The sequence below is a fragment of the Pelobates fuscus genome, chromosome 3 (genome assembly GCF_036172605.1).
Source record: "Pelobates fuscus isolate aPelFus1 chromosome 3, aPelFus1.pri, whole genome shotgun sequence".
In the NCBI taxonomy this organism is placed as follows: domain Eukaryota; kingdom Metazoa; phylum Chordata; class Amphibia; order Anura; family Pelobatidae; genus Pelobates; species Pelobates fuscus.
In genome coordinates, this window is record NC_086319.1 from 72,004,820 (window position 1) to 72,026,815 (window position 21,996).

The 21,996-nt window shown below is 40.7% G+C and overlaps 1 protein-coding gene across 1 annotated transcript; it reads right to left on the reverse strand.

Annotated features, from left to right (window-relative positions):
* Positions 1-62: 62 nt before the first annotated feature.
* Positions 63-19,745, reverse strand: WASHC3 (WASH complex subunit 3). The gene is made up of 7 exons (XM_063447201.1): positions 19,638-19,745; positions 16,469-16,567; positions 15,044-15,109; positions 5,641-5,772; positions 3,966-4,082; positions 1,703-1,767; positions 63-996 (listed from the first exon to the last, which is right to left on the reverse strand). The coding sequence occupies exons 1-7, from the start codon at positions 19,686-19,688 to the stop codon at positions 918-920; spliced, it is 609 nt and encodes a 202-aa protein (XP_063303271.1). The 5' UTR covers positions 19,689-19,745; the 3' UTR covers positions 63-917.
* Between the last annotated feature and the right edge of the window lie 2,251 nt (positions 19,746-21,996).

Consider the following 21,996-nt stretch of genomic DNA (forward strand, 5'->3'; position numbering starts at 1 on the left):
ACATTCTACAAGAGTAAAAGCTTTCCGAGCAATTTTCCGGTAACAAATATACAAACAGTATGTTTTGTTTTATCAGTTTAATAAAAATACATGTTTGCCAACAACAGAAACAGAGGTGCATTAGTGAGAATTGTATTAAAGAGGCATTCGATGCAACATCCCATTTAGTGCCTGGAGTCCCCTAAGGCCTTGCCACTGCTCAGTGTTAACACTGTTAAACTTTAAAGCTTTAACACTCTACTTTGTAGTGCCTTCCATAAAGGGAGCATGTAGACCGACAGTTATAGTGAGAGCCAGTACTTACATGGCACACCTTACAAGCCCATTGACATAGGACAGAGATCTTGAAATCTTTCAAGCAGATCAGAAAATAATAGGTAGTAACGAAAAAGTCTGCATTAGAGAGAAAAATGGTTTGCCCACTTACTGGGGAACTGGGCCAGTGTACTCCTAGCATCATAACCTCCAGTGCTTTATTTAGTGAGTAAATATCCACATAGTAAGGCAACACTGCTTTTTGAAACTTAACATATAAAGAAAAACACCAAAAAAAAACCAAAAAAACAGTTAATGTTCAATAACTCCCTAGGAGCTATGAGAATGGCGTTAGAGGGGTCATGGGCAAGAAAATTGGAGTGCACGTGAAGAAGGGCACATCAGTGGTGCATCTGGCCCTGCACATGTTCAGAGTGACACAAAGTGTTTTGCATGGACAGAATTGGAATGAAATATGGCAGGACTGCTTCTCTGGTTCTGAGACTGTTGGGAGTTGTGTTTTATTCAATTCATGCAGATATTTGCGACCAGTAGCAATAGACGACATTTTACATTAATTTGTTCTTCAATGATGTGGTGCCTGTATAATGGACCAGTCTAGCTTATACAAAAGACTATGGTAGAAAAAAAACCTAAAGAATTTAATCACTAAATGAAGATTCACTGTCAGAGCTTTCATCAGCTGCTGGCTCTCCATCAGGTATTGGAGCGTCTGGGGTCCTGTGAAAAGATATACAGTAATTTAAATGGCTTTGTGCAGAACTTACATCATACAAGATATAAATAGAAAAAGAAAAAAACGACATCTATATTAACCAAAGCTTAGAAGTCTGACAACTACAAAAGCAGGCGTATTCACCAAACTTGACACATACATTGTTAAATAATATTTTAAGACACGTGTAAAATAATGTCCAGAAAATAGGATTCTAAATCACATGAGAAACATTAGCCGCATTCTTTGTCATCATGTAGTGTGTCATGAACCAAATGTAAACACCATTAATGACACTAGTGGTTGAAGTAAACATCTCCCGATTCCCTGAAATGTCCATGTTTTACACTGGCATACAAAGGGACAACATCTAGTTCCCAAAAACACTACATTCAGAAGCAGTGGTTTTGGTGCTTAAAAGATCCAGTTAATAGGGTTGTATAATATTACTATGCCTGTGCTCAAGCATTTAGGGCAGCTGCATGTACTACAAAATACAGCCTCAATGTGCAAACATCACACAAGCATAGTGTAGGGATAACATTTGAATTGCTCTTCTATTTCACAGAATTGGTACAAAAGCATCCATCAACCTCCATGTGCCTCCTATTATAAGAAAACTCATGTCAGTCATGTTTGAGATTCTAAACAAAGTACTGACGTAGCTTTTACCAATGACACTTTGACAAAAAAGACAAACAAAATACTTACTCTAAATAATTAGGATTGAGTCCTTCTGAGATCATCTTATTTCTTATCGCCATGACTGGAACCCCCTGGAAACAGAAAGCATTTAATTAGGGGTTTACATTCTCTAAAATGGCTCAGGTGGACAGCAATCCATCTCAGATTTACAGGTATTATGTTACATGGAAGATCACTTTTTAAAACTTTTTTTCCCCCTCTATTTAATATATTAGACCTGACCAGGCTTTGTGAAGTACCCCACCAGCGCTCCACAATATATTTCATGACAAGTGCTTATATTGTAGGAGCGTTCCGTGGAGCAAATAGACAGCGAGGCAGCTAGTAGCATGCTTCTGTCGTGTCAATATTGAAAATTTTCGATTAGGACTCACCAGTCTGTAAAAAGTAGTGAGTGTAAACACAATATGGCCATAGGGTGAGACTAAATCCTCATACTTTGTACATCACATAAGGGTTTATAAATAGCCTTCAAAGATTGAAGATAAAAATAGTTAAAATGTTTCCGTGTTTGCAGAGCCACATTGGTGTATTATTTAAAACCAATGGTCATTTCAGGCATCAGCAGAAACACTGCTGTTATATATAGCAAATTCTGACACATAGAAAGTTATACTTGGCTTGGTCATGAGAGGGTTATTGGTTTAATTTGGTATTATCCAACAACTCTTCGATTATTTAAAGCACAGCTTACTGTTGAACAGTGGGGAATAGATTGAATAGATGTGCATTAATATTATATCTCCTCAACATCTCCATTACAACCTGGACATCTGTTGTAGATGAGGTGCACCAGGAGGATCGCTGTTTCACATCTGGTTAGGTCATGATGGATGGATTTTAGAGGAAGATTGATGGATTTTAGAGGAAGGTCGATGAGGCTCAGGCCAAGCAGCTCTGGACACAAATATTTGAATTAACAGCATAGATAAGATGACACTACTCTACGGGATAGGACTGATACCAGCACAGTTTTAAGGGCCCCCTTCTTTGATGTTATCTCCAGGCAGGCTGATATTGGCTCGGAGGATGGCAGGACAGCGTGTACTAACTTACGCTCTTTTTAAAATCTTTTCCAGTCGCTTTATGAATTCTGTGCCTTTCTGTGTTCTTTTCTTTATGGATTGTTCTTAGGCTGCCCATGACTTACTAGAGCACAAAACAAAACGACACTAGTCTATGCATTTTGTCTCTATTCATAATGGAGCGTGAGAGAGTCTTTTCTCACATCTGATTTCTTTTTTTTTTTTTTGTCAATCTGTATTTTTATTGAGGCAGATATGAAGGGTACAGAATATAAAAAAGGGAAATGCAAGGGTACTTCACAAGAGATATCGATGAATACTGCGGTATTAGTGTTCCTTACATTTCCGGGCTCTAAGTGCCTCCTTTTATATTTTTATATGACTCTAAACAGCAGCGTAAATTGAACAGACACGCTAAGCAAACAGCAACGTTAACACACTTTTGAAAATAGCATGAGTAAATATACATTTTTAGAATGTTAAACAACCGAGTTAGATGAGTATACTGTCAGTGGAGACTGGAAGATAGTCCTTAAACTGATTCCAGTAATTGTTAGAACCCTCAGAACCCAAACCCTGCATGCTATAATGACACAAAATTACACAGATTCTGAGCGTCAGAATCTGAGAAAAGATGGAATAATAAATGTTGGACAGAACAGCACAGAGATGGCCAACCTGTATCTGAGCTTTCGCATCTGAGCTGTATCTGAATTACATTTGCCATCACACTCAGTCAGACATATGGTTGGTTGGCATCAAAAGAAATGAAGATCAGAAACACCCCAGGTTAAAGTTAAAGTTTACCATCACTACAGTAATGGGTTCTTTCATTTTACTAGGCTTATTTACCAATAGGCCACACTCCTTAATACTTTGCATTCAGAGAAGCAAATTATTATTTAAAATCAAAAACACTTTTCCATTCTACACTGATCACATAAAATATAAAAAAAAAATAAAAAAAATCAAGGGTTACTTCAAGCACCATGATCACTTCATTGATTTGATGTGGCTATGTTGCCTGGTGTATGTATGTGCAGAATTTCACTTTAAAATGTATTTATATTTTTGTGTTATGGGGAGTGGGGGAGCAGACCACCTCAGAATGGCTTACTCCAACCAAAATACCAGAGTTTCATAAAGCCTCCAAGTCAGAACAGTTATTTAGGAGTTATACACTCACTGAAAGTCCAGTTACTTCTCTAAGTTGTTCACATTTTTTTATCAGTTGATATCCTTACCACTTGAACCATCTTGAGATATCTGGCATATCTAGGATCTTTTGCCACAGTGACGACATTTTCTGTTTGCACTTCTTCCTTCTGCAATGGGATCTCCTTCATGGAATTCTGTGTGACCTGGAAACACACATTAAAGGCTGCTGAGAGCATTCACAGGAACAAGATCTGAGGGTGAGTGGAAGGTTAGTTAAGGACAAGTGCAAAGCAGAGGAGTGGATGGAGTAATGTTTTGGCCCTGAGCCAGAGAACACAAGCAATTACTAACCCTTAGTTTAGTTGAGCTTCATGAAACAGCTAGGGAATCAAGTGAGATCTCAGTTGGTTAACACACCCATTGTAGAAACCACACAAAGCAGTAGATTCAATTCTCAGTAACATAAGTGACATTAAGTGGAGGAATATCTATTTCCATTGAAAATGTAAGGTCTCTGGCAAAACGCTAATTATTTTGTTTTTCTTTATTTATTTTAAGATCTGCCTCTATGAACAAAATCTTTATTCCCTTCCATCACGTACACTAAGACTTGCCTGGCTTTTTATCTCAACATTACTGACGCTATGAAATTGAGGCTCCCCAACATCTGCTCTTGAGGCTCCACAGAGGTCATATGTTGAGATTATCATAAATGATGGTTTAACCCCTTAAGGACACATGACATGTGTGACATGTCATGATTCCATTTTATTCCAGAAGTTTGGTCCTTAAGGGGTTAAAGTTGGCCTACTGTTGGCCATGGAGAGATGGACTTTATAACTACTGTTCCATTAAGTATTATTATTATCATCATTATTATATTGTTTTGTAATTGTTGCCGGGTTTCATGGTCAGAAGATGAACAATGGCACTGTTCAACTTTGCTTGATTAAAAAGACTCTGTTGTCCATAAAACATTGGAATGACTGAGTACAGTTAAGGTAGGTATCCATTGTGAGGAAAAAATAAATAAATCACCAGTTGCCAGGTGTACATATCGAATGTTCTTCCCTGGCCATCTTCAAGATGGCTTCTGGTAATGGATACTTGTAGCACCCACCTCCCCATATGGCATTTTCAAACGTATGGAGCGCTGGTAATTTGAAGGAGGGTAGCTACATGCCACCAGACTCCAACATCCTATTTTGGCAGGTATCTTTATTAGATTTTCCTAACGGATTGTTTGGCACTCTATACTGGTAGGAATTTAAGAGTATATATATATATATTATATATATTTATAAATGTGTTCGCTGTCTGGCCAGAACAATAATTAGATGAACTGGAAGTAGTACAATACAGGACTCATGTTTAAAACAACAGAGCTTGTTTAATGGAAATTCTTAATAATAAAAATATATAAAAATAAAATAATAATAATAATAATAATAATACAATTTGTATTTGGTTTTCAAAACTAGATATTTTATTCCTTAAGAGCTGATCTGATTGTCAGTTTGGCTTAACTTATTTTTATTGACTATAAGGTAGCTCAATTAAATAGTTCACCCTTCTACTTGAATTTAAAAATGAATTATAAAAATCAATGACAATACAGTGCTAAGGCATGTCATTTTCAAATGATTAAGATTCAGCTTTTAGATGACCCTATGAATTTACATGCTAGGTTTATTTTCCTAATAGCTCCTCCATTATTAAACATACGCGTTACAGAAAACTAATTATAGTAACAATACTTACATCGGACTGAGGAGAGACAGAGAGTGAGGATTGTGAATCTGCTTGTGTTGGTATATGGCCATTGGGAATGGTATCTGGAGGTACATGTTGTTTTTCCACTTTAACATCCTCAAGGCCGGGTATGGAAGAGAGCTAAAAAAAAATAAAAAAAAATTGTAAATACACAGAAGACAAATTAATGACACATTGAATAAATGGCAATATACTCTGAACACTTTACTGAACAGGACACTTGATGCAGAAGAACATGATAAGAGCAAATTGTAGGTTGTAAGTTTTTTTTTTTTTTTAGTTAAAAGCATTTAGTTTTTTAATTTACTAATGATTTGTTTTATCCCATAAATCCACCCTTCTTCTCCTTCCCTTCCCTTCTAACGTCCTCCGTTTCCCTTTTTGCTCCAAACTTACTGCAATACACAATGTCGTGACTAACTTACATTAAAAGCGGACCACTGAACTACAACTCTTAGAAATGTGTACCAAAGGCCTTCCAACACAGGAAACATCTCCATTTAAGCTGCATTACCATTTATGTGTTCACTGATAATCTAGGTGTTCCAATCGGTCGCCCACTTGTGTGAGGACAGTCCGTCCCAAAATATCAGTATATACAGCATTTCAAACACTGACCCTAATAAAGTTTCAGCAGCTGAGTGAACAGTCAAAATAATTTTTGAGTTCATGTGTAGAAGTTAACCCCTTAAGGACCAAACTTCTGGAATAAAAGGGAATCATGACATGTCCTTAAGGGGTTAAAATCCTAAATAAACAGTAACAACGCACTGCATACAAAGGCTCACAGAAGTACAAAGCACAATTCTTACATTCTACACGTTTTGTACTATCCCATACTTTAACAGCACTAAATTGAAGGACTCCCAGTCTGCACTGATAAACAGTAAAGATATGCCCCTAATAATGTAATTAAAAAACATATCTTAACAAAATCTCTTACAGGAAGTATTTCAAACACAGAGGCTAAAGTTAAAGGGACACTGTAGTCACCAGAACAACCATGTGGTTGTTCTGGTGTATATAGGTCTTTCCCTGCAGGCTTCTTAATGTAAACACTGCCTTTTCGTTAACACCTTTTGACATTAGAAAAAAGAAAAAAAAAAATATTTTAATAAAAAAAGAAATAAAAAAGAAATACACCTTGCAAATCCAGTCAAAGCAATGCTCAATACGTATAATAATGATCAGATATGTACACTGTGCAATAGTCATTAAATAAAAACCGGACTAAATGTTGTATTTAATTCATTGAACAGATATGCCGTGAAAATGGGGTACATATAGCATCCAACTCAAGGATACAAAAGCAACCTAAAAACTGATATACACCAAGACAAGTATATCAATCCACTGCAAATTCTAAGTCACTCGCTTCAAATACATCATATTAGAAAACAGGCTTCCTAGAGGCACCTTTACCAAGAAATATGATGCACTTCAGCATAATCAGAAGTATTACATAATAGTTACTGCAAAAGTGAAGTGATACAAAAAAAATAAATAAAAAAAATCTCCAATTTCTCTTCTCTCATTCCTTTCCTTCCATTAAACCATGCTCTTAAAGGTCAAACACGAAACATATTTCATGCTTCATGCTCACGCCTGCTGACTCCTATTCCACTCCTCATCCAATCAAATGCTTCTCATTTAAAAACATTGAATCCAACGCTTCCCTATGAGAAGCACTGACAGAGCTTTTCGACATTCACATGCAATGCATAAGGAAGTTGAATGTTGAGAAGCATGTTGGACTCTGTACTCATTGTGGAAGCACCATCTAGATTCTAGTGGCTGTCAGTGTAACAGCTACTCGAGGTGCGTTTAGCCGGCAAACGGCAATGTTTTACATTGCAGGAGAAAAACCACCAAGGGCACTGCACACATACACTTCATTGAGATGACGTGTTTTGCATGCCTAAAGAATCCCTCTAAGACACGTTTCACACTCCACAAGAGTGGACATAGTCCTCAAAGTGAAGATTCAATTCTGGATAACATGTAGAATAGAATATTCCGTGTTAACGAATGCAGAACCTGCTCTATGACCTGGGATGCAAAAATCATTGGTATCACAATCATGTTCTCTAAAAGAACTACTGACAGTTGTAAGTATATTGCCCAAAGCCCCAAATCCCCCACCAAATAATGAACTGCACAGAGTTAAAAAATAAAACAAAAACGCTGGTCTAAACTGAGAAGGAAGTATGCAGAGGGGAGGCAGACACGCTCAAGTAAAGCACGTCTGTCATTTCCACAGGAACCAAACCTCCCTGGCTGTCTGACTGAGAGCCAGAGAGTGCTTCAGTAATAAAGAGTACTAATTTCTCATAGTGCTGGATGCTTAATGCTAAACTAGAGTCCCCAGGAGCCCATCCCTTTTGTGCTGCTTGGGTTATTAAGGAAGCATTAGCCAGCACAGTGGTGACTGGATGAGATTGTCAGTTGACCACTTTCTGCCTATCACGGCTGCCAGAGCTAGTATGAATTGGAATTGTCAGAAGGAAGGGTATAAATCACTTTACAGGAAGTGTTTAGGAAGGCTGCGTAAGTCACATGCAGGAAGGTGTGATTGGGGCTGAATAAACAAAGTGATTTAACTCATAAATGGCAAAGAATTGAACAGTGAATATTCCTCACAAACTGCTTAATTAGTAAAGTTGTATTGGTGCCTGTAGTGCCCCTTTAAAAGGTACACTTTAATGTTGGGAATACAAAGATGTTTCCTCTACCCCTGCAGCCCCCACCTATGATGTGAAGGGTTAAATTACCCTTCATGTTCCTCTGCGCTGGGTCGGGCTTCACCTCCTCCGACAGCCAATGGGGGAGATCTAATGCACATGTTCCATGTGCGCATTAGGACTTCCCCATAGGAAAGTATAGCCTCAATACTCGGTGTCAAACTCTGTGAAATGCCAGGAAGCGCCTCTAGTAGCTGTGTGATTTACAGCCACTAGAGGTAGTCTTAACACGGCAATGTAAACATTGCAGCATCTCTAAACTGCAATGTTATACATTGAAGACAACTACAATGAGATGTCCCTTTAAAGAAAAACTAAAAAGTGTTAGGAATACAAGTTTGTACTCCTAACACTTTAGTGTCCCTTGTCCTTGATAACAAGGTTCGCCCCAGTTCAGCTTGAAAATACATTTTTCACTTACCTTTTTCAAGCACCGTGGCTCACTCGCCTCCTCCTGCAGAGTCATGGCCTCATCAGGAGTCTATCAAATCCAATGCTCCTCAGCAATGAATCAATGCTTTCTAATTGGGGTCATCAGTCACGTGACAAGAGTTTAACTCTGCTACTGCAACCAGCAGTGCATCTAGTGGCTGTCACTAGGATAGTCGCCAGAAGATGATTTAACCACATTGAGATGAAGTGGCCTGGGTGACTTTAATATGCCTTTGAAGAAGTTAAAGGGACACTATAGTCACCTGAACAACTTTAGCTTAATGAAGCAGTTTTGGTGTATAGAACATGCCCCTGCAGCCTCACTGCTCAATCCTCTGCCATTTAGGAGTTAAATCCCTTTGTTTATGAACCCTAGTCACACCTCCCTGCATGTGACTTGCACAGCCTTCCATAAACACTTCCTGTAAAGAGAGCCCTATTTAGGCTTTCTTTATTGAAAGTTCTGTTTAATTAAGATTTTCTTATCCCCTGCTATGTTAATAGCTTGATAGACCCTGCAAGAACCTCCTGTATGTGGTTAAAGTTCAATTTAGAGATTGAGATACAATTATTTAAGGTAAATTACATCTGTTTGAAAGTGAAACCAGTTTTTTTTTTCATGCAGGCTCTGTCAATCATAGCCAGGGGAGGTGTGGCTAGGGCTGCATAAACAGAAACAAAGTGATTTAACTCCTAAATGACTGAATTGAGCAGTGAAATTGCAGGGGAATGATCTATACCAGGGCTTCCCAAACTTTTATGGGCCGAGACCCACTTTTCAAAATGGTAATTTTTCGAGACCCACTTGCTTTTAATGCGTATTTTAAAAAGTGAACACCATGGCAATCCGCTTCAGAGGCATACAATTGGCAAACTATAGCAATCCGCTTTAGATGCATACAATTGGCACACCGTGGAAAGCCGCTTTAGATGCACACAATTGACACACCAATGCAATCCGCTTTAGATGCATAAAATTGGCATATCATGGCAATCACTTTTAGATGCATAAACTTGGTACATCATGGCAATCAGCTTCAGAAGCATACAATTGGCACACCGTGGAAATCCGCTTTAGATGCATACAATTGGCACACCATGGCAATCCGCTTAAGATGCATACAATTGGCATACCATTGCAATCAGTTTTAGATGCATAAAATTGGTACATCATTGCAATCAGTTTTAGAGGCATACAATTGGAACATCATGACAGCTTTAAATACATAAACTTGGCACACCATGGCAATCAGCTTCAGAAGCATTCAATTGGCACACCATGGCAATCAGCTTTAGATGCATAAAATTGGCATATCATGGCAATCACTTTTAGATGCATAAACTTGGCACATCATGGCAATCAGCTTCAGAAGCATTCAATTGGCACACCATGGAAAACAGTCAGATGCATACCATTGGCACACCATGGCAATCAGCTTTAGATGCATACACTTGGCATATCATGGCAATCACTTTTAGATGCATAAACTTGGCATATCATGGCAATCACTTTTAGATGCATAAACTTGGCACATCATGGCAATCAGCTTCAGAAGCATACAATTGGCATACCATTGCAATCACTTTTAGATGCATAAAAGTGGTACATCATGGCAATCAGTTATAGAGGCATACAATTGGAACATCATGACAGCTTCAAATACATAAACTTGGCACACCATGGCAATCAGCTTTAGATGCATAAACTTGGCATATCATGGCAATCACTTTTAGATGCATAAACTTGGCACATCATGGCAATCAGCTTCAGAAGCATACAATTGGCACACCGTGGAAATCCGCTTTAGATGCATACAATTGGCACACCATGGCAATCCGCTTTAGATGCATACAATTGGCATACCATTGCAATCAGTTTTAGATGCATAAAAGTGGTACATCATGGCAATCAGTTATAGAGGCATACAATTGGAACATCATGACAGCTTTAAATACATAAACTTGGCACACCATGGCAATCAGCTTTAGATGCATAAACCTGGCATATCATGGCAATCACTTTTAGATGCATAAACGTGGCACATCATGGCAATCAGCTTCAGAAGCATTCAATTGGCACACCATGGCAATCAGCTTTAGATGCATAAAATTGGCATATCATGGCAATGACTTTTAGATGTATAAACTTGGCACATCATGGCAATCAGCTTCAGAAGCATACAATTGGCACACCATGGCAAACAGCTTTATAAGCATATAATTGGCAAACTATAGCAATCCGCTTTAGATGCATACAATTGGCACACCATGGCAATTCGCTTTAGATGCAAACAATTGGCATACCATTGCAATCAGTTTTAGATGCATAAAATTGGTACATCATGGCAATCAGTTTTAGAGGCATACAATTGGAACATCATGACAGCTTTAAATACATAAACTTGGCACACCATGGCAATCAGCTTTAGATGCATAAACTTGGCATATCATGGCAATCACTTTTAGATGCATAAACTTGGCACATCATGGCAATCAGCTTCAGAAGCATTCAATTGGCACACCATGGCAATCAGCTTTAGATGCATAAACCTGGCATATCATGGCAATCACTTTTAGATGCATAAACGTGGCACATCATGGCAATCAGTTTCAGAAGCATTCAATTGGCACACCATTGCAAACAGTCAGATGCATAAAATTGGCACACCATGGCAATCAGCTTTAGATGCATAAAATTGGCATAACATGGCAGTTTTAGAGGCATAATTTTGATATATCATGGCAGTTTTAGAGGCAGAAACTTTACACATCATGGCAATCAGTTTTAGAGACATACAACTGCTTACTCACAAACTCAGAATCAGAAATTTTGTTGTCCTGCTCTTTCATCCAGGCACCTCACGTTGATTATCCTAGTGGTGGAACTAATGTAGAGAGGACCGTGGTGCAAGTATGTTTTCTGGGCCCCCATCTAGTGAAAGTGTGGCCAAAAGGTAGATCTCCATCTGTCGGAGAACTTCAACAATAATATGCCAGATGGAGATCTACCATTTGCACATCATTGCAGGGTTATATTTGTGAGCAGTGTTTAAATGTAAGCATGTTTTTGTATTAAGTATATGTGTGCATGTATGAGTGTATTTGTATGTACTGTTGCTATTGGAATGTAGTGGTGTACTTGTTTGTAATGTTTGCATCTGAATGCAGGGGTGTTTGTATATGTAGTGTAGGACTTTAAATGCAGGTGTGCTTTTTGTGTGTAGTGTTGGTGTTTGAATGAAGGGGTGTTTGTAGATCATTTTAGTGTTTTAATGCAGGGGTGTATTTGTATGTAATGTTTGCGTTTGATTGCAGTGTGTGTGTGTGTGTAGTGGATGCAGTGTGTGTATATTGTGTTTATAAAATATACATATACACAATGTGTGTTTCAATGTAAGCATGGTTTTTGTATGGAGTATGTGTGCAGTGTATACACACAAATACACACATTGACACAGCGATACACACAATGACACTTAGTTTCCCACACACAGATACACAGACACTCATGTACACAGATACACACAGACACACAAATACACGCAGAGACATGAGGTGAGGGTGACAGTGTGGGAGGGAGTGTGTGTACTGGTAACAGTGTGGGGGGCAGTGTGAGAAAGGGTTACAGTGGGTGGGCAGGGGGAGAAAGGGTTACAGTGTGGGGGGGGCAGGGGGAGAAAAGGCGACAGTGGGGGGGCAGGGGGAGAAAAGGTTACAGTGTGGGGAGAGGGGCAGGGAGAGAAGGGGTTACAGTGGGGGGGTAGGCAGAGAAGGGGGTTACAGTGGGGGGAGGGGGCAGGGAGAGAAGGGGTTACAGTGGGGGTAGGCAGAGAATGGGTTACAGTGGGGGAGGGGGCAGGGAGAGAAGGGGTTACAGTGGGTAGGGTGAGAAGGGGTTACAGTGGGTAGGGTAGGCAGAGAAGGGGTTACAGTGGGTAGGGTAGGCAGAGAAGGGGTTACAGTGGGGAGGGGAGGCAGAGACGGGGTTAGAGTGGGGGGTAGGCAGAGACGGGGTTAGAGTGGGGGGTAGGGCAGGCAGAGAAGGGGTTACAGTGGGGGGAGGGCAGGCAGAGAAGGGGTTACAGGGGGGGAGGGCAGGCAGAGAAGGGGTTACAGGGGGGGAGGGCAGGCAGAGTAGGCGTTACAGTGGGGGAGGGGGCAGGCAGAGAAGGGGTTACAGTGGGGGGAGGGGGGCAGGCAGAGAAGGGGTTACAGTGGGGGAGGAGGGCAGGCAGAGAAGGGGTTACAGGGGGGCAGGCAGAGAAGGGGTTACAACGGGGGGGAGGGCAGGCAGAGAAGGGGTTACAGGGGGGCAGGCAGAGAAGGGGTTACAACGGGGGGGAGGGCAGGCAGAGAAGGGGTTACAGTGGGGGGAGGGGGCAGGCAGAGAAGGGGTTGCAGTGGGGGGAGGAGGGCAGGCAGAGAAGGGGTTACATTGGGGGGAGGGGGTCAGACAGAAGGGGTTACAGTGGGGGGGAGGAGGGCAGGCAGAGAAGGGGTTACATTGGGGGGGAGGGGGGCAGGCAGAGAAGGGGTTACAGGGGGAGGGGGGCAGAAAGAGAAGGGGTTACATTGGGGGGAGGGGGTCACATTGGGGGGCGGGGGTCAGACAGAGAAGGGGTTACAGTGGGGGGGAGGAGGCCAGGCAGAGAAGGGGTTACAGGGGGGCAGACAGAAGGGGTTACATTGGGGGGGAGGGGGGGCAGAAAGAGAAGGGGTTACATTGGGGGGGAGGGGGGCAGGCAGAGAAGGGGTTACAGGGGGGAGGGGGGCAGAAAGAGAAGGGGTTACATGGGGGGAGGGGGTCAGACAGAGAAGGGGTTACAGTGGGGGGGAGGGCAGGCAGAGAAGGGGTTGCAGTGGGGGGGGAGGGCAGGCAGAGAAGGGGTTACATTGGGGGGAGGGGGTCAGACAGAGAAGGGGTTACAGTGGGGGGGAGGAGGGCAGGCAGAGAAGGGGTTACATTGGGGGGGAGGGGGGCAGGCAGAGAAGGGGTTACAGGGGGGAGGGGGTCAGAAAGAGAAGGGGTTACATTGGGGGGAGGGGGTCAGACAGAGAAGGGGTTACAGTGGGGGGGAGGAGGCCAGGCAGAGAAGGGGTTACAGGGGGGCAGACAGAGAAGGGGTTACATTGGGGGGGAGGGGGGCAGACAGAGAAGGGGTTACATTGGGGGGAGGGGGGCAGAAAGAGAAGGGGTTACATTGGGGGGAGGGGGGCAGACAGAGAAGGGGTTACATTGGGGGGAGGGGGGCAGGCAGAGAAGGGGTTACAGGGGGGCAGACAGAGAAGGGGTTACATTGGGGGGGAGGGCAGGCAGCGAAGGGGTTACGGGGGAGGGGGGCAGACAGAGAAGGGGTTACAGGGGGAGGAGGGGGCAGAGAAGGGGTTACAGTGGGTGGGGGGTAGACAGAGAAGGGGTTACATTGGGGTGGGGGGGCATTGTTTGGGCTCTGTGCCCTACCTTCTTTAAACATCCCTGGTGGTCCAGTGTCTCCCTGGTGGTCCGGTGGGTTACCTCTCCGGTCTGCAGCTCCGCCGGGTGCTGAGCTGCAGACAGTGTAATAAAAGTCTCGCGAGCTCCCTGAGTGTTGCCATGGTAACGTTATGGGAGCTCGCGAGACTTCTATCACACGGTCTGCAGCTCTGCACCCGGCGGAGCTGCAGACCGGAGCTGCTGGCAGACTGACTGGAGGGAGCCCGGCGGCATACAGGGCAAGCTGCCGGGCTCCCTCCTGGTGTCAGTCTGCATGCCTGACTGCCCGGCGGCCCTGGATGTGTGGGTCAGCGCGACCCACTGGGGATCGCCCTGCGACCCACCAGTGGGTCGCGACCCACACTTTGGGAACCGCTGATCTATACACTAAAACTGCTTTATTTAGCTAAAGTAATTTAGGTGACTATAGTGCTCCTTTAACTCTTCTACTTTCTCTGACATCACCATCTTCAATATCTGTCAGGAAAGCCTCACACACAGGACATACATATACATATGTAATTGGCATAATTTACATTCACTGAAATGGATACCATTGTTGTAATTAACAAGCTAGAGAGATATAGAATGGAAGAACTGCCATGTTTGTGCACCTTTTATGTCATAAATGAATACATGATTCTCCCTTTGACCACTACCTAAATTAAGTGAAATTTATAGAAATAGGCTCACAGCCCTAGAAAGAAATCTCATTTTAATTATTATTATTTTTTTCACAACAGACCTTGGCATCCAAGATGTTTAAAGTGGTTTCAATTTGTTGAACACGGAGAGATAGTGCTGACAGTTTCTAAATTAAATTAAAACATTCGTTAATCAAATGTACAAACTGTACAGTCATAAACTTGCATATACTTTTGAATTAGTGTGCATTAAGTACTCAGAAATACGAACACAAATAATCAGATTTGTATGGTTCCAGGCAATGAAATATTTGTCAACTCAAGGAAGAAAATTAGAATTCAAGGTGAAATCAAAGTGAATTTTAAATTTAAGGTTAAAACAGCCAAACTGGTAGTACTGTAATCCTTTCTTCTCCCACGGACAACACTAGGTATAACTGCACCTGCGGCTCCATGAAAGACGCGGGGGCTCTAAGGCACGATGAGGATTCATAGGATGGCAGGACCAACACGCCAGCTTGAGAATGCACCGCCAACCTATCATGATGTACCACTTATATGCATGCCTTGCCCTTGTGTTAGTTCTCTTTTCATGTTTCTGTGTTAAATGTTAAAATTTGTCGGTGGACAACCGCAGGTGATGCATTAGTTACACTATCCAAATATGCATTATACACAATCTAGTGGCTGTCAGACTGAGGTGCAGCAGTAAGTGGAGTCTGTCTAAACACAGAATTAAGCTTTTTATATGAATAAAGAAAAGAATGAAGGATAAAGGAACACCATAGTGTTATGAATACAAACTTGTATTGCGAAAACTATAGCGCCCTTGTCCCAAATTAGATTTTAGGCCCCCTCCCCAACACAAATTAAAAATAAAAAGTTATACTTACCTTTTTTTTTTTTTCACCCAACATTGAGACTCCCTATGTCCAGCTGCCCACTTCATCTCGCACAACGTCATTGTGGATGCATCGCATCCTTGGCAATCGTCCAATCCAATGCTCCGCATAGGAAAGTATGAAACGCATTGCTTTCCTATGAGCTGCATTTAGTCACATGACCGAGTTACACTCGGTTGTTTGCATTAGAAGCGCCACTAGAAGTATGTTTAACTCTGCAATGGAATGGAATGCAATGCAATGTTTTACATTGCAGAATTCAAACTACAGGGGCATTGAGATGAACTGGTCTAAGGGCATTTAGTGGTCCACTAAAAGTAATAATGCAAAGTATAATTACAAATAAACACACACACACTTCCTTTAACTGTGAAATTGTGTTTGTAAACTTGAACCAGAATTAATTTATTAAAACATTATCGGTGGTCTTATAGTGAACCACCAATACTCTGTAAACGACAAGGCGTTATCCTTTTCTATTCTCTACCAATTATTGCATGAAGGTTTTTTTCTTTTAATAACTTTATATCTGATGACCTGATCTTACCCTATGATAAACTATTATATCATATCCAAAATATTAAACACAAGCATTGTAAACAGCTATTGGGGTTAACAAATTACCTCCTCACAAATGGTTGCAAAACGGTTAAGGAACTGAGCCGTGTGCACGACAAACTGGTTCAAGAAAGCCACCGTTCTTTTTTGCTGGATCGCTGGAACCTAGAAAAAACAAGACGCGTTATTATTCTTTAAAAAGCGACAAGAGGGTGGAGCCTAGAAGCTAACCTGAGCGGTCGCATTTCAGCAGAGCTCCCGGAAAATCAGCCTGACTTAAGCATAAAATTCAGCAAAACCCAACAAAAACCAACCCTGCGGGACCCCCGGTCACCCACACCAATATGGGGCGCAAAACAAAAAAAAAAACAGAGGGCAGACAAACCGAACTTAGGCATGAATATAGGGGACTTATGGCGGCAAGCACATGGCGCCTCGCAAGCCAAGATGGCGTCTTACCCCGACGAAAGCTCCGACTTCTCGGACGATCACACCTTGGGGTTGAAGGACCTCCTCATGCCGGACCCTCAAAGACCAAAAGTGACCACGGCACCACCCTCCACCCTCAAGGACTCATCTCCCGTAACCAAGGCCGACATGCAAGAGCTGCTGTCGGGCCTCCGACGAGACATACATGCGGACGTTGCCGCACTCCGTGCCGACCTCCACGGCCTGACAAGCCGCATGGGAGCTCTGGAAACGGACTCCCACAATACCAAACAGCAAGTAACTCACCTTCAATCGGAGATGAGGTCCCTACGGAGACATCATGCCGCCCTGGAAAGGAAGGTCACATCCATGGAAGACACAAGGCGGTCCAAGAATTTAAAGATAAGAGGGGTGGCGGAGACGGTGCCAGACGCGGAATTACCACACTTCATGAGATGCCTACTGGGATCGATCATGCCCCAGAAACAGGCAAAACTGATCACGACAGAGCACCAGTTCAGAATACCCAAGCCCATTAAAGCCCCTAAATAGGCTCCCAGGGATCTAATTGTACGCTTCCAGACCAGACAAGACAAAGCAGCGGTGATGACTGCCTTACGGACACACACACACACACACACACTATATGTTCAAAAACTCTTCCCTTTCCTTCTTTGCGGACCTATCCGGAGATACACTAAAGTGGCGACGATCCATGCAGCCTCTAACATCACTGCTCCGTGCACACACCATCATCTACCGGTGGAGGGCAACCCAAACCCTGATGATCACTCACGGGGGGAATTCCTACCCGATACACCGGTTGGAAGAAGCGACTGCGATCCTCGGAAACCTTGGTCTCCCGTCTGACTCAATTTCCAAAGCCATGCATAATCCGCCAGACACACCGCACAACTGGGACCCAGCGAACATCACCACCTTCGTGCCCCGGAGACCCCAGGAGACCACCTACGCAAAGGCCACAACATGAAGGTGAAGCGCGGAGGAGCATCTGCAGCCTCCCCTTGCAAGGGACAAGCTGCTCTCCAAGTGACACCCAGACGCGGTCAGGACAGTCAATACAAAGTTTAATAATAGCTGACCGAACTGTGTTTAATGTTTAACATTTAATACTTACAAATGTTGACGATAAGCCTAATCACTATTACCCCTATTGCTATGAGGCTATTGTTGCTACCTACTCTTTACTATTATTTTAACTTGACTACCTTGATTTAATTTGCTTAATTTTCTCTTATCAATGACGACCTCTGATACTGTATGCCATGCAGAATCTACCATACACCTTGCTGGTCAGACTCTACCGTAGCTCCCTAATCTAACCATACATACAACAGGCACACTTTTCAATCATACCTCACACACACACACACACTAACCACAAGACTAAGACCAGGCAACCATCCCAGGGCGAAACCCTGCACTACAGGTACACACTCACACACGCGACTACTCGACCCCAACTGCACATCTATCACAAATTGCGACTCTCACACTGACTACCAGCCAGAGAAAATGTTTATGCCTGAGTTATGGCCTACCGGAACCAATCTCTAACCTACAAACATAAAATGTGCAGGTACATATAGTGCCACAGTTTTTGCTGTTTTGTTTCTCCCCTCTTATGCACACAAAAACTAGCGAATATGGGAAACAAAAAGGGGAAGGGAAAAAGAAAAGGGGGAAAAAGAAAAGTTAAGCAGACATAACTAGGAGAAAATCTACTGTACTCTAACACTTAATCCGACATCCAGACGACCACCCATACATTGACTATTGTTACCACAATGTAGTCTTGATCTAGTTAGATTGAAAAAGCGTGTTTAAAATCTTGTTATACCTACAAAAAAAAAAATGGTGCATCTTAAACATACTGCCTTATTGCCTGTAAAGTGTGTATCCTGAACCTCTTGTCAACTGCTGTCGGGGCATGACAAACTGTTTGTTATTATCTGCACTACAAAAATAAAGAATTAAAAAAAAAAAAAAAAAGCGACAACAAATCCCGCAGCACTGTACAATGGGTGGACTAACAGACACGTATTTGCAACCAAAAGAGTTGGACGCACAGGAACAGAGGGGGTTAAGGGCCCTGCTCAATGAGCTTACATGCTAGAGGGAGGGGGTAAAATAACAAAAAGTAAGGGTAGGCTAGGCAAGTAGGTTCCTAGAATAGTATTCACAGAGGGCTTAGCTGTTTTTTTGATCACAGTTGCAGGAAAAGATCAAGATGTGAGGAGAGAAAATTATAAACAGTTAAATTGATATGCTTTTAGAAGTGACAATAATAATAATAATAATAATAATAAGTTTTTTTGGCAGATGTAGCGGCTTAGAGAGAACATACATGTTTATTAGGGAGCTGAGGTAGAAAGGAGCAGCCTTATGTAGGGATACCACAGTATTCCAACTGGGGTAGCATATTCAACAAATAATCCCAGCAACATTTATAAATGGTAAAATGGGATCTATTACCACTCATAATTACCCGGCCAATGAGGGAATATTTCAATATTGATATAGGAACAAACAAAGGCTTAACAGATGTCAGTACTATTTTCCTGTTACTTGTGTACACAACATGTTGCAGTTTAGATATCAGAGGTGATATCTGAGCTTCTCCACTCCAACTCAGTGTTACAATTATATTTTTGACATTTACACTGGCTGACAAGGATGGGGAATGTATATGTTTATATATAGATATCCATATAAATGAGAACATGCCATAGCTCTGCACTGTAAACGTGTACAGTACTTGTATTACTCAGTAGAGAAGCCCCACCTTTGTGAGATCTATCCCGGAGCCAACGATAGGCAGCCCATCTTCATCCATGACACTCCAATAGGGTCCACACTTCCTGTACAAGCAGCTGTCAGATCATGTGATCCCATGATTCACTCGTACCATAGAGGATTAGAGTGAAACCAGAGCGACGATCGGTGGACTCCTGCTGCCGCCATCTTTGATTAGGGCAAACAGTTCGGACGCCAGCTGTCGCCATCTTTGATTAGGGCACACGGGTCAGTTAATCAACATTGTCAGGTTTATGTAAATATGCTGTGTGTTCAATTATATTACTCCTCTAATGGTTATATAGGAGAATATTCACTAAATACCAAACATTCTTAAATAGGGGAATATTCACTAAATACCAAACATTCTTATATAGGGGGACATTCACTAAATAACAAACATTCTTATACAGGGAAATATTTACCAAATACCAAACATTCTTATATGTAGGGAAAATACACTAAATACCAAACATTCTTATATAGGAGACTATTCACTAAATACCAAACATTCTTATATAGGAGAATATTCACTAAACACAAACCTTTCTTATATATTGGGAATATTCACTAAATACCTAACATTTTTATATAGGAGAATATTCACTAAATACCAAACATATTCTTATATAGGAGAATATTCACTAAATACCAAACATTCTTACATAGGGGAATATTCATTAAATACCAAACATTCTTATATACAGGGGAATATTCATTAAATACCAAACATTCTTATATACAGGGGAATATTCACTAAATACCAAACATTCTTATATACAGGGGAATATTCACTAAATACCAAACATTCTTACATAGGGGAATATTCATTAAATACCAAACATTTTTATATACAGGGGAATATTCACTAAATACCAAACATATTCTTATATAGGAGAATATTCACTAAACGCCAAACATTCCTATATGTAGGGGAATATTCACTAAACATCAAACATTCTTAATTATAGGGGAATATTCACTAAACACCTAACATTTTTATATAGGAGAATATTCACTAAATACCAAACATATTCTTATATAGGGGAATATTCACTAAATACCAAACATTTTTATATAGGAGAATATTCACTAAATACCAAACATTCTTATATACAGGGGAATATTCACTAAATACCAAACATTGTTTTAAATAGGCGAATATTCACTAAACATCAAACATTCTTAATTATAGGGGAATATTCACTAAATACCTAACATTCTTATATAGGGGAATATTCATTAAATACCAAATATTCTTATATAGGAGAATAATCACTAAATACCAAACATTCTTATATATAGGGGAATATTCACTAAATACCAAACATTCTTATATATAGGAGAATATTCACTAAATACCAAACATTCTTATATATAGGGGAATATTCACTAAATACCAAACATTCTTATATATAGGGGAATATTCACTAAATACCAAACATTCTTATATACAGGGGAATATTCACTAAATACCAAACATTGTTTTAAATAGGCGAATATTCACTAAACATCAAACATTCTTAATTATAGGGGAATATTCACTAAATACCTAACATTCTTATATAGGGGAATATTCATTAAATACCAAATATTCTTATATAGGAGAATATTCACTAAATACCTAACATTCTTATATAGGGGAATATTCATTAAATACCAAATATTCGTATATAGGAGAATATTCACTAAATACCAAACATTCTTATATATAGGAGAATATTCACTAAATGCCAAACATTCTTATCCAGGGAAATATTTACCAAATACCAAACATTCTTATATGTAGGGAAAATACACTAAATACCAAACATTCTTATATAGGAGACTATTCACTAAATACCAAACATTCTTATATACAGGGGAATATTCACTAAACACAAAACATTCTTATATATTGGGAATATTCACTAAATACCAAACATTTTTATATAGGAGAATATTCACTAAATACCAAACATATTCTTATATAGGAGAATATTCACTAAATACCAAACATATTCTCATATAGGAGAATATTCACTAAATACCAAACATTCTTATATATATAGGGGAATATTCATTAAATACCAAACATTCTTATACATAGGGGAATATTCACTAAATACCAAACATTCTTACATAGGGGAATATTCATTAAATACCAAACATTCTTATATACAGGAGAATATTCACTAAACACCAAACATTCTTATATATAGGGGAATATTCACTAAACATCAAACATTCTTAATTATAGGGGAATATTCACTAAATACCTAACATTTTTATATAGGGGAATATTCACTAAATACCTAACATTTTTATATAGGAGAATATTCACTAAATACCAAACATATTCTTATATA

Bases quoted from the DNA above. Each gene is read 5' to 3' on its own strand.
- WASHC3 (XM_063447201.1), bottom strand. From the start codon at position 19,688: ATGGATGAAGATGGGCTGCCTATCGTTGGCTCCGGGATAGATCTCACA. The intron at 16,568-19,637 runs GTGGGGCTTCTC...TGTTTTTTCTAG, and splicing joins CCGGGATAGATCTCACAAAG to GTTCCAGCGATCCAGCAAAA. The intron at 15,110-16,468 runs GTAATTTGTTAA...AATTTAATTTAG, and splicing joins TTGCAACCATTTGTGAGGAG to AAACTGTCAGCACTATCTCT.